This window comes from Scyliorhinus torazame, chromosome 11 (genome assembly GCF_047496885.1).
Source record: "Scyliorhinus torazame isolate Kashiwa2021f chromosome 11, sScyTor2.1, whole genome shotgun sequence".
Classification (NCBI taxonomy): domain Eukaryota; kingdom Metazoa; phylum Chordata; class Chondrichthyes; order Carcharhiniformes; family Scyliorhinidae; genus Scyliorhinus; species Scyliorhinus torazame.
Genome location: NC_092717.1, coordinates 256268467 through 256282418, shown reverse-complemented (window position 1 = coordinate 256282418; position 13952 = coordinate 256268467). Strand labels below are relative to the sequence as shown.

General features: G+C 47.7%; 1 protein-coding gene across 1 annotated transcript in view; it reads left to right on the top strand.

Moving 5' to 3' along the window:
- Positions 1-13952, top strand: part of sspo (SCO-spondin) — a 1206999-nt gene that overhangs the window by 1025783 nt on the left and 167264 nt on the right. Inside the window, 3 exon segments of the mRNA XM_072468611.1 lie at positions 5996-6166; positions 6532-6663; positions 13621-13779. Coding sequence (XP_072324712.1) covers positions 5996-6166; positions 6532-6663; positions 13621-13779 — 462 coding nt within the window.

Here is a 13952-nt window from a genome sequence, read left to right as displayed (position 1 = left end):
GAAGCAGAAACAGGGCTTGATTTTACGTTCCCCAAACATGAGGAAATGTAGCATGTGACCGAACCGCCACATTCACACCCATCGATTCCAGAGTGTCTCCCATTTTATGGAGGATTGTGGAGGGTATGGATGGCCAGTCCACCTTGGGATCTGTTGAGGCTCTTCGGTGGCCAATTGATCTTCTCACCCTTGTTGATATTTTACTTGTAGCAGGTTATTCACAGGTCAATACAGAATCCAACCTCTCCCCTTGACATTCAATGGAATTATCATCACTGACTCGACAACTATCAACTTCCTGCGGTTTACAATTGACCAGAAACTGAACTGACCCAGCCTTATAAACCGTGGAGACAAGAACAGGTCAGAGGTTGTGAATTCTGATAACAAGAACTCACCCCCTGACTCCCCAAAGTCTGTCCACCAGCTACAGAAACTCTGCAATTGGCTGGATGAACACAGAACATAGAACATAGAACAATACAGCGCAGTACAGGCCCTTCGGCCCACGATGTTGCACCGAAACAAAAGCCATCTAACCTACACTATGCCATTATCATCCATATGTTTATCCAATAAACTTTTAAATGCCCTCAATGTTGGCGAGTTCACTACTGTAGCAGGTAGGGCATTCCACGGCCTCACTACTCTTTGCGTAAAGAACCTACCTCTGACCTCTGTCCTATATCTATTACCCCTCAGTTTAAAGTTATGTCCCCTTGTGCCAGCCATATCCATCCGCGGGAGAAGGCTCTCACTGTCCACCCTATCTAACCCTCTGATCATTTTGTATGCCTCTATTAAGTCTCCTCTTAACCTTCTTCTCTCCAACGAAAACAACCTCAAGTCCGTCAGCCTTTCCTCATAAGATTTTCCCTCCATACCAGGCAACATCCTGGTAAATCTCCTCTGCACCCGCTCCAAAGCCTCCACGTCCTTCCTATAATGCGGTGACCAGAACTGTACGCAATACTCCAAATGCGGCCGTACCAGAGTTCTGTACAGCTGCAACATGACCTCCTGACTCCGGAACTCAATCCCTCTACCAATAAAGGCCAACACTCCATAGGCCTTCTTCACAACCCTATCAACCTGGGTGGCAACTTTCAGGGATCTATGTACATGGACACCTAGATCCCTCTGCTCATCCACACTTTCAAGAACTTTACCATTAGCCAAATATTCCGCATTCCTGTTATTCCTTCCAAAGTGAATCACCTCACACTTCTCTACATTAAACTCCATTTGCCACCTCTCAGCCCAGCTCTGCAGCTTATCTATATCCCTCTGTAACCTGCTACATCCTTCCACACTATCGACAACACCACCGACTTTAGTATCGTCTGCAAATTTACTCACCCACCCTTCTGCGCCTTCCTCTAGGTCATTGATAAAAATGACAAAAAGCAACGGCCCCAGAACAGATCCTTGTGGTACTCCACTTGTGACTGTATCCATTCTGAACATATTCCATCAACCACCACCCTCTGTCTTCTTTCAGCTAGCCAATTTCTGATCCACATCTCTAAATCACCCTCAATCCCCAGCCTCTGTATTTTTTGCAATAGCCTACCGTGGGGAACCTTATCAAACGCTTTGCTGAAATCCATATACACCACATCAACTGCTCTACCCTCGTCTACCTGTTCAGTCACCTTCTCAAATAACTCAATAAGGTTTGTGAGGCATGACCTACCCTTCACAAAGCCATGCTGACTATCCCTGATCATATTATTCCTATCTAGATGATTATAAATCTTGTCTCTTATAATCCCCTCCAAGACTTTACCCACTACAGACGTGAGGCTCACCGGTCTATAGTTGCCGGGGTTGTCTCTGCTCCCCTTTTTGAACAAAGGGACCACATTTGCTGTCCTCCAGTCCTCTGGCACTATTCCTGTAGCCAATGATGACATAAAAATCAAAGCCAAAGGTCCAGCAATCTCTTCCCTTGCCTCCCAGAGAATCCCAGGATAAATCCCATCAGGTCCCGGGGACTTATCTATTTTCAGCCTGTCCAGAATTGCCAACACCTCTTCCCTACGTACCTCAATGCCATCTATTCTATTAGCCTGGGGCTCAGCATTCTCCTCCACAACATTATCTTTTTCCTGAGTGAATACTGACGAAAAATATTCATTTAGTATCTCGCCTATCTCTTCAGACTCCACACACAATTTCCCATCCCTGTCCTTGACTGGTCCTACTCTTTCCCTAGTCATTCGCTTATTCCTGACATACCTATAGAAAGCTTTTGGGTTTTCCTTGATCCTTCCTGCCAAATACTTCTCATGTCCCCTCCTTGCTGGTCTTAGCTCTCTCTTTAGATCCTTCCTCGCTACCTTGTAACTATCCATCGCCCCAACCAAAACTTCACACTTCATCTTCACATAGGCCTCCTTCTTCCTCTTAACAAGAGATTCCACTTCCTTGGTAAACCACGGTTCCCTCGCTCGACGCCTTCCTCCCTGTCTGACCGGTACATACTTATCAAGAACACGCAGTAGCTGATCCTTGAACAGGCCCCACTTATCCAGTGTGCCCAACACTTGCAGCCTACTTCTCCAACCTATCCCCCCCAAGTCACGTCTAATGGCATCATAATTGCCCTTCCCCCAGCTATAACTCTTGCCCTGTGGTGTATACTTATCCCTTTCCATCATTAACGTAAACGTCACCGAATTGTGGTCACTGTCCCCAAAGTGCTCTCCTACCTCCAAATCCAACACCTGGCCTGGTTCATTACCCAAAACCAAATCCAACGTGGCCTCGCCTCTTGTTGGCCTGTCAACATATTGTTTCAGGAAACCCTCCTGCACACACTGTACAAAAAACGACCCATCTATTGTACTCGAACTATATCTTTTCCAGTCAATATTTGGAAAGTTAAAGTCTCCCATAATAACTACCCTGTTACTTTCACTCATATCCAGAATCATCTTCGCCATCCTTTCCTCTACATCCCTAGAACTATTAGGAGGCCGATTTTAAAAAAAACTCCCAACAGGGTGACCTCTCCTTTCCTGTTTCTAACTTCAGCCCATACTACCTCGGAAGAAGAGTCCCCATCTAGCATCCTCTCCGCCACCGTAATACTGCTCTTGACTAGCAGCGCCACACCTCCCCCTCTTTTGCCTCCTTCTCTGAGCTTACTAAAACACCTAAACCCCGGAACCTGCAACATCCATTCCTGTCCCTGCTCTATCCATGTCTCCGAAATGGCCACAACATCGAAGTCCCTCGACGTCAAATCTGTGCTCCTGACCTCTATACTCTCATTCACCCTTACCCTAAAACTACAATCCAGGTTCCCATGCCCCTGCTGCATTAGTTTAAACCCCCCCAAAGAGCACTAACAAATCTCCCCCCCAGGATATTTGTGCCCCTCAGGTTCAGGTGTAGACCATCTACCTGTCTGTAGAGGTCCCACCTTCCCCAGAAAGAGCCCCAGTTATCCAAAAATCTGAATCCCTCCCGCCTGCACCATCCCTGTAGCCACGTGTTTAAATGCTCTCTCTCCCTATTCCTCATCTCACTATCACGTGGCACGGGCAACAACCCAGAGATAACAACTCTGTTTGTTCTAGTTCTGAGCTTCCATCCTAGCTCCCTGAAAGCCTGCCTGACATCCTTGTCCCCTTTCCTACCTATGTCATTAGTGCCAATGTGGACCACGACTTGGGGCTGCTCCCCCTCCCCTCTAAGGACCCGGAAAACACGATCCGAGACATCACGTACCCTTGCACCTGGGAGGCAACATACCAAACGCGAGTCTCTCACACTCCCACAAAATCTCCTATCTGTGCCCCTGACTATAGAGTCCCCAATTACTAATGCTCTGCTCCTCTCCCCCCTTCCCTTCTGAGCAACAGGGACAGACGCCGTGCCAGAGGCCCGTACCCCATGGCTTACTCCTGGTAAGTCGTCCCCCCCACAAGTATCCAAAGCGGTATACTTGTTTCTCAGGGGAACGACCGCAGGGGATCCCTGCACTGACTGCTTTTTCCCAGTCCCTCTTACAGTTACCCACCTATCTCCAATCTTTGGTGTAACTAAGTCCCTGAAGCTGCTATCTATGACCCCCTCTGCCTCCCGAATGATCCGAAGTTCTTCCAACTCCAGCTCCAGTTCCCTAACTCAGTCTTGGAGGAGCTGGAGGTGGCAGCACTTCCTGCAGGTAAAATCAGCAGGGACACTAACTGCATCCCTCACCTCAAACATCCTGCAGGAGGAACATTGCACTCCCTTCCCTGCCATTCCTCTAACTTTCTACCAAGATCTGGCTAACAACTAAATTAAATTTTTATAAAAAATAATAATAATATAATAAAATATGGTACTTACCTCAGACCAATGGGTTTTATTATTAGGTTAGAGGAGGAGGGCGGGTGGGAGACACTACACGTGTAGTGTCTCGGATTTCCTCTCCACCAGAATTTATTGGTGAGGGTCTTCCCAGACGTCCGCGGGTCGACTTCCTGTTCCCGCCTAAAAAACTAATTTTAAAAAAAAAAAAGAAAAATTCTCAGCTCCTGCTGAAATTGACTAACCAGCCAGCTCCACTCCCGCCAAAATCGACTGGCCTGCCCCTGCAAAGACAAGTGCTTTTAAAGGTTGACTTACCTCCCAGCAACCTCCTTCCGCAATGCTCCCGCTGAAACTGACTCACCAGCTGTTCTCACGCCGAAATCGACTGGCCTGCCCCTGCAAAGACAAGTGCTCTTAAAGGTTGACTTACCTCCCAGCAACCTCCTTCCGCAATGCTCCCGCTGAAACTGACTCACCAGCTGTTCTCTGAGTTGGCTATGATCGATTGGGGATTGTTACTGAAAGGGATGACAGTGGATAGGCAATGGCAAACATTCAAGGAGAGAACGGTGGAACTGCAACAATTGTTTATTCCTGTCTGCGCAAAATATAATGGGAAAGGTGGGCAATCCATGGTTTATAAGGGAAATTAGAGATTGTATTCGATCCAAGGAAGAAGCAGACAGACTGGCCAAGAAAAACAACAGGTCTGAGGACTGAGAGCAGTTTATAATTCAGCAAAGGAAGAGGAAAATAGAGTGTGAGAGTAAGCTTGCAGGGAACATAAAAACTGACTGCACGTGAAGAGAAAAAGATTGGTGAAGACAAATGTAGGTCCCTGACAGTCAGAAACAGGGGAATGTATGATAGGACAAAGAAATGGCTGAGCAACTAAACACATACTTGGTTCTGTCTTCACAAATGAGGACATAAATCAGATAGCAGAAATGCTGGGGACCGCAGGGTTTAGTGAGTGGGGTTCCATTAGCTACCCTCCAATCCATTGGAACTCTTCCAGAGTCTATAGAATGCTGGAAAATGATCACCAAAGCATCCACTATTTCTAGGGCCACTTTCTTAAGTACTCTTGGATTCAGAACATCAGGCCCTGGGGACTTACCGAGTTTTAATCCCATCAGTTTTCCCAATACAATTTCCTGACTAATAAGGATTTCCTTCAGTTCCTCCTTCATGGTAGACCCTCTGTCCCCGAGAATTTCCGGAAGGTTCTTTGTGTCCTCCTTCGTGAAGACAGGTCAAACATAATTGTTCAACGGGCCTGCCATCGGTTTGTTTCTCATTATGAATTCAGCTGATTCTAACTGTAAGGGACCTACATTTGTCTTCACCAGTCTTTTTCTCTTCACATATCTATAGAAACTTTTGCAGTCAGTCTTTATGCTTTCTGCAAGTTTACTCTCCTATTCTATCCTCCCATTCAGAATTTAACCCTCGACCTTTGTCAGGCACTGAAGCTCATTTCTGGCCCTTTAAACACCGGCCCAAACCGAACTGGCGCTCTCGCGAATCCCGACTGGGACCCGATTGTTGAATACATCAGTCGCAGCCTTAACCTTTACAATGATAATAAACTGAAGTGAACCCTCTTTCTGAGGTCTCCTGGGTCATTATAATATTGAACTTCTCAGGATCTCACTTTTCTTTCCCTCTTGTCCTTTTGTGTTAGTGGATGGAGGATGGACACCATGGTCACCGTGGTCAGATTGTCCAGTTACCTGTGATCAGGGGTCACAGACACGTTCGAGGGCTTGTATCAACCCTCCACCTCGGAACAATGGCTCAGTGTGTGAGGGTCTCAGTATTCAAACCCAGAACTGCAGCACCTCACCCTGCGCAGGTAAGGAAGCATGGAGCTGCCAGGAGAGATATGGGGGACAGGGACTTGAGAGAATGATGGAGAGAGGGAGATTATGGATGTGAGATGTGGGAGGAAAAGATGAAGATTGTGGGGACAGGAGAACAAATCAATCTCACTGAGGGGAGAAAGAGAACAAACAAAAGAGAAAGAGATAGAAAGAACAAGAAAGATGAAGTAGCGAGAGACAGAGATTGGTGGGCAAGCAGAGAGAGACAGATTAAAGGAGCAGGGAAGTGATAGATAGAGGCAGCCTGAGGGAGGATCAGAGAGCGAGAGCGATTTTAAAAAGTGCCTCTATTTGCAGCTTTTAAAATCCCTGCATCTTTTGTGTTGTCTGTTGACAGGTGACAGCTGTGTTTGGTCGGTATGGGGCCCCTGTTCCCAGACCTGTGGGACAGGCTATCGGAGCAGGAACTGCTCAGAGACACCACAGCAGCTGAGAGAGTTACAACCCTGCTACCCACAGCCATGTCCAGGTCAGTGTGCTCGGTGTCATTGGTTTAACATGCTGAGTCCCAGTCTACACATGCGGTTTATACAGGACTACACAGGTTGCCAGTTATTCATGCTCTTTGAGTGGTCCTGTTGCTTCATCTTTGGAAAGAGTCAGACAAACATTTTGGAGTTAAAGTGGCTGACACATCGAGAAATGGAAATGTGAAGCACAACATTTGGTAAATAATCCAGATATTCTGATGAATTAATGAGATTGGAAAATTATTATTCCAAGATTGGAATTTGTGGGAACTGCCCCTTGGAGAATCCAGAGCTTCAGTCATCAATTATCATTTGTCCCATTGCTCCTGTACTGGGTCTTGGAAAGATCCTTCTCATTAGTTCACTGAATGAGACAGAGATTAGAATTAGAGATGTTTAACTGAGTCAAACACTCGCTTCAATGAATTGTGCAAAAAGGAAATTGGATAAGCATCAGTGGGGTAAGGTTGGGAAGTGAGAATAGTGGTGTGGCTCTTACAGAGGGCTAGCATGGAGACAATGGGCTAAATAGCCTCCTGCACGGGAGTCATCCTGTGATCTGATTCTGTCACGTTTTCTCTTAATCTCCAGCAAACAAAGAACCTCAGCTATAGAGTCCGAGAGGTTCACAGCCCAGCCCAACTTGTCCATGCCGCCCAGCATTGGGCCCATACAGCCCAACTTGTCCATGCCGCCCAACTTGTCCATGCCGCCCAACTTGTCCATGCCGCCCAACTTGTCCATGCCGCCCAGCATTGGGCCCATACAGCCCAACTTGTCCATGCCGCCCAACTTGTCCATGCCGCCCAACTTGTCCATGCCGCCCAACTTGTCCATGCCGCCCAGCATTGGGCCCATACAGCCCAACTTGTCCATGCCGCCCAGTATTGGGCCCATACAGCCCAACTTGTCCATGCCGCCCAGCATTGGGCCCATACAGCCCAACTTGTCCATGCCGCCCAGTATTGGGCCCATACAGCCCAACTTGTCCATGCCGCCCAGCATTGGGCCCATACAGCCCAACTTGTCCATGCCGCCCAGCATTGGGCCCATACAGCCCAACTTGTCCATGCCGCCCAGCATTGGGCCCATACAGCCCAACTTGTCCATGCCGCCCAGCATTGGGCCCATACAGCCCAACTTGTCCATGCCGCCCAGCATTGGGCCCATACAGCCCAACTTGTCCATGCCGCCCAGCATTGGGCCCATACAGCCCAACTTGTCCATGCCGCCCAGCATTGGGCCCATACAGCCCAACTTGTCCATGCCGCCCAGCATTGGGACTAATACAGCCCAACTTGTCCATGCCGCCCAGCATTGGGACTAATACAGCCCAACTTGTCCATGCCGCCCAGCATTGGGCCCATACAGCCCAACTTGTCCATGCCGCCCAGCATTGGGCCCATACAGCCCAACTTGTCCATGCCGCCCAGCATTGGGCCCATACAGCCCAACTTGTCCATGCCGCCCAGCATTGGGCCCATACAGCCCAACTTGTCCATGCCGCCCAGCATTGGGCCCATACAGCCCAACTTGTCCATGCCGCCCAGCATTGGGACTAAGCTAGTCCCAATTGCCCGCATTTGGCCCATAGCCCTCTATACATGGATTTCAGTAAAGTCTTTGACAAGGTGCCTCATGGCAGACTGGTACAAGAGGTGAAGTCACACGGGATCAGGGGTGAGGTGGTAAGATGGGTACAGAAATGGCTCAGTCACAGAAGGCAAAGGGTAGCAGTAGACGGGTGTTTTTCTGAATGGAAGGTTGTGACTCGTAGTGTTCCACAGGGATCGGTGCTGGGGCCTCTGTTGTTTGTACATAAACGATTTGGAGGAAAATGTAGCCGGTCTGATTAGTAAGTTTGTGGATGGCACCAAGGGTGGTGGAGTGGCCGATAGTGTTGCGGATTGTCAGAGGATACAGCAGGACATCGATAGGTTGGAGACTTAGAATCTTAGAATCATAGAAGTTTACAGCATGGAAACAGGCCCTTCGGCCCAACCAGTCCATGCCGCCCAGTTTTTACCATTAAGCTAGTCCCAGTTGCCCGCACTTGGCCCATAACCCTCTATACCCATCTTACCCATGTAACTATCTAAATGCTTTTTAAAAGACACAATTGTACCCGCTTCTACTACTACCTCTGGCAGCCCATTCCAGACACTCACTACCCTCTGAGTGAAGAAATGGCCCCTCTGGGCCCTTCTGAATCTCTCCCCTCTCACCTTAAACCTATGCCCTCTAGTTTTAGACTCCCCTACCTTTTGGGAAAAGATGTTGACTATCTACCTTATCTATGCCCCTCATTATTTTATAGACCTCTATAAGATCACCCCTAAGCCTCCTACTCTCCAGGGAAAAAAGTCCAAGTCTATCCAGCCTCTCCTTATAACTCAAACCATCAAGTCCCGGCAACATCCTAGTAAATCTTTTCTGCACTCTTTCTAGTTTAATAATATCCTTTCTATAATAGGGTGACCAGAACTGCACACAGTATTCCAAGTGTGGCCGTGCCAATGTCTTGTACAACTTCAACAAGACGTCCCAACTCCTGTATTCAATGTTCTGACCAATGAAACCAAGCATGCCGAATGCCTTCTTCACCACCCTGTCCACCTGCGACTCCACCTTCAAGGAGCTATGAACCTGTACTCCTAGATCTCTTTGTTCTATAACTCTCCCCAACGCCATACCATTAACTGAGTAGGTCCTGGCCTGATTCGATCTGCCAAAATGCATCACCTCACATTTATCTAAATTAAACTCCATCTGCCATTCATCGGCCCACTGGCCTAATTGATCAAGATCCCGTTGCAATCCTAGATAACCTTCTTCACTATCCACTGTGCCACCAATCTTGGTGTCATCTGCAAACTTACTAACCATGCCTCCTAAATTCTCATCCAAATCATTAATATAAATCACAAATAACAGTGGACCCAGCACCGATCCCTGAGGCACACCACTGGTCACAGGCCTCCAGTTTGAAAAACAACCCTCTACAACCACCCTCTGTCTTCTGTCGTCCAGCCAATTTTGAATCCAATTGGCAACCTCACCCTGGATCCCGTGAGCTTTAACCTTCTGCAACAACCTACCATGCGGTACCTTGTCAAAGGCTTTGCTAAAGTCCATGTAGACAACGTCTACTGCACTGCCCTCATCTACCTTCTTGGTCACCCCCTCAAAAAACTCAATCAAATTTGTGAGACATGATTTTCCACGCACAAAGCCATGCTGACTGCCCCGAATCAGTCCTTGCCTCTCTAAATGCTTGTAGATCCTGTCTCTCAGAATACCTTCTAGCAACTTACCTACTACAGACGTTAGGCTCACCGGTCTGTAGTTCCCAGGCTTTTCCCTGCTGCCCTTCTTAAACAAGGGCACAACATTCGCCACTCTCCAATCTTCAGGCACCTCACCTGTGGCTGCCGATGATTCAAATATCTCTGTTAGGGGACCCGCAATTTCCTCCCTAGCCTCCCACAACATCCTGGGATACATTTCATCAGGTCCCGGGGATTTATCTACCTTGATGCGCTTTAAGACTTCCAGCACCTCCTCCTCTGTAATATGCACACTTCTCAAGACATCACTATTTATTTCCCTTAGTTTCCTAACATCCATGCCTTTCTCCACCGTGAATACCGATGAGAAGTATTCATTCAGGATCTCACCCAACTCTTGTGGCTCTGCACATAGATGTCCTTGTTGATCCTTAAGAGGCCCTACTCTGTCCCTAGTTACTCTTTTCCCCTTTATGTATCTGTAGAATCTCTTTGGATTCTCCCTTGCATTATTTGCCAAAGCAATTTCATGTCCCCTTTTTGCCCTCCTGATTTCCCTCTTAACTCTATTTCGACAATCTCTATACTCTTCAAGGGATCCACTTGATCCCAGTTGCTTATGTACGTCATATGCCTCCTTCTTCTTTTTGACCAGAGTCTCAATATCTCGAGTCATCCAGGGTTCCCTACTTCTACCAGCCTTGCCCTTCACTCTAAAGGGAATGTGCTTACCCTGCACCCTGGTTAACACATTTTTAAAAGCCTCCCATTTACCAGCCGTCCCTTTGCCTGCCAACAGTCTCCCCCAATCTACCTCTGCATGTTCCTGTCTGATACCATCAAAATTGGCCTTGCCCCAATTAAGAATTTTAACTCTTGGGCCAGACCTATCATTCTCCATAACTATCTTAAAACTAATGGAATTATGGTCACTTGTCCCAAAGTGATCCCTCACTAGCACTTCTGTCACTTGCCCTTCCTTATTTCCCAAGACGAGGTCAAGTTTTGCCCCCTCTCTAGTCGGTCCATCCACATACTGAATGAGAAATTCCTCCTGAATACACTCAACAAATTTCCCTCCATCTAAGCCCCTAATGCTATGGCTGTCCCAGTCAATGTTGGGAAAGTTAAAGTCCCCTACTACTACCACCCTATTATTCTTGCAGCTATCTGTAATCTCCTTACATATTTGCTCCTCAATTTCCCGCTGACTATTTGGGGGCCTGTAGTACAGTCCTACCAAGGTGATTTCTCCCTTCTTATTTTTCAGTTCCACCCATATAGACTCAGTGGGCGAACCCTCGGATATATCCCCTCTAAGTACTGCCGTGATGTTCTCCCTAATCAAAAACGCCACTCCCCCTCCTCTCTTACCTCCTGTTCTATCCTTTCTATAGCATCTGTACCCCGGAACATTGAGCTGCCAGTCCTGCCCCTCCCTTAGCCATGTTTCAGTCATAGCTATAATATCCCAGTCCCATGTGCCCGTCCATGCCCTGAGTTCATCCGCTTTGCCTGTCAGGCCCCTTGCATTGAAATAAATGCAGTTTAATGTAGGCTTTCCTTGCTCTCTGCCCTGCTTTCTCTGGTCATGCTTTACACACTCTCCCTTCCTGCCTTTTGTCTCTGTCCCCACTGACTTCCTACATCGGTTCCCATCCCCCTGCCACATTAGTTTAAACCCTCCCCAACTGCACTAGCAAACACACCCCCGAGAACATTGGTTCCGGTCCCACCCAGATGCAGACCGTCCGATTTGTACAGGTCCCACCTCCCCCAGAACCGGTCCCAATGTCCCAGGAATTTGAAACCCTCCCTCTTGCGTCATCTCTCAAGCCACGTATTCATCCTAGCTATCCTGTCATTCCTACTCTGACTATCACGTGGCACTGGTAGCAATCCTGAGATTACTACCTTTGAGGTCCTACTTTTTAGTTTAACTCCTAACTCCCTAAATTCAGCTTGTAGGACCTCATCCCGTTTTTTACCTATATCGTTGGTACCTATATGCACTACGACAGCTGGACTTTGGCAGAGAAATGGCAAATGGAGTTTGATCCAGACAAATATGAGGTCATGCATTTTGTGGGGTACCATACCCTAGGAATGGTAGGGGCAGCACGGTAGCACAAGTGGATAGCACGGTGGCTTCACAGCGCCAGGGTCCCAGGTTCGATTCCCGGCTTGGGTCACTGTCTGTGCGGAGTCTGCACGTTCTCCCCATGTCTGCGTGGGTTTCCTCCGGGTGCTCCGGTTTCCTCCCACAGTCCAAATACGTGCAGGTTAGGTGGATTGGCCATGATAAATTGCCCTTCGTGACCAAAAAGATTAGGAGGGGTTATTGGGTTACGGGGATAGGGTGGAAGAGAGGGCTTAAGTGGGCCGGTGCAGACCCACTCCTTCTGCACTGTATGTTCCAGTGAGAACAAACCAAATTTATTCAACCGCTCCTCATAGCTAATGCCCTCCATACCAGGCAACATCCTGGTAAATCTCTTCTGCACCCTCTCTAAAGCCTCCACATCCTTCTGGTAGTGTGGCGACCAGAATTGAACACTATACTCCCAAGTGTGGCCTAATTAAGGTTCCATACAGCTGCAACATGACTTGCCAATTCTTATACTCAACATGGAGGGGTCAGTCCCAGGGGGCAGAGGTTTAAGGTCCGTGGGGCATAGTTTGGAGGAGATGTGTGAGGCAGGTTTTTTACACAGAGGGTGGTGAGTGCCTGGAATGCGCTGCCAGGGGAGGTTGTGGAAACAGATACATTAACGGTGTTCAAAAGGCATCTTGACAAACACATGGATAGGATGGGTAAAGAGGGATACGGCACAAGGAAGTACTGAGGGTTTTGGCAAAGGCTGGTATCACGACCAGTACAGGCTTGGAGGGCTGATTGGTGTTTTAGAATTCCATTTGCCTTCTAAATTACCTGCAAACCAACTTTTTGTAATTCATGCACAAGGACACCCAGGTCCCTCTGCACAGCAGCATGCTGCAATTGTTTCCATTTAAATAATGGCCCATTTTCCTGTTATTCGTACCAAAATGGATGACCTCACATTTATTAACATTGAACTCCATCTGCCAGACCCTAGCCCACTCACTGAAACTTTCCAAATCCCTCTGCAGGCTTTCAGTGTCCTTTACACACTTTTTGCTTTGCCACTCATCTTAGTGCCGTCTGCGATCTTTGACACATTGCACTTGGCCCCAACTCCAGATCATTGATGTAAATTGTAAACAATTGCAAACCCAACACTGATCCCTGAGAGACACCACTAGCCACTGATCGCCAACCAGAAAACCACCCATTTATCCCCACAGTTTCTGTTCGTTAACCAATCCTCTATCCATGCTAATACATTACCCATAACACTGTGCACCTTTATCTTCTACAGCAGCCTTTTGTGTGGCACCTTATCGAATGCCTTCTGCAAAAAGGAGACTAATAAAGAGAAAATGGAATGAGACTCCCTCCCTCTCTCGTTTACTGACCCTCACTCATCAATTCCCTCTATTTCTCTTTCTCTGCCTTGCCTCCTGTCTTCTCACTCTGTTTATCATTCTGGATTTCTCTAGGTCAGCCTCTGTGTGACTGTCGCTGCCACACTCTTATATTGTATTAAATTGTTTTAGTGAAGTCTCCCTATGTATTTTTCTTCCCAGTGCACTGTGACTTGGGCCTGTGGAGTGAGTGGTCAAATTGTTCCTGCATTTCTCCAGTACAAAATCGATATCGAGCATCCCATGGGCCCCTGTTTGGAGGGAAAAGCTGCAAAGGACAAAGGATTGAATCCAGAATGTGTAACCTGACCGAGTGTGCAGGTGAGCAGAGCAACTGGGAAGCTGGTTCCTCACTTGGTGTGGAGTGGGAGGGATACCTGTGCTTTATCTGTTTCTTTCCGTCCCTCCTGGAATACCGTCAGTCTTTCCCAATTGCCCAATAAACATTCAACCAAACATCTGGGACCACCGACAGCAAAACTACGAGCAGGAGG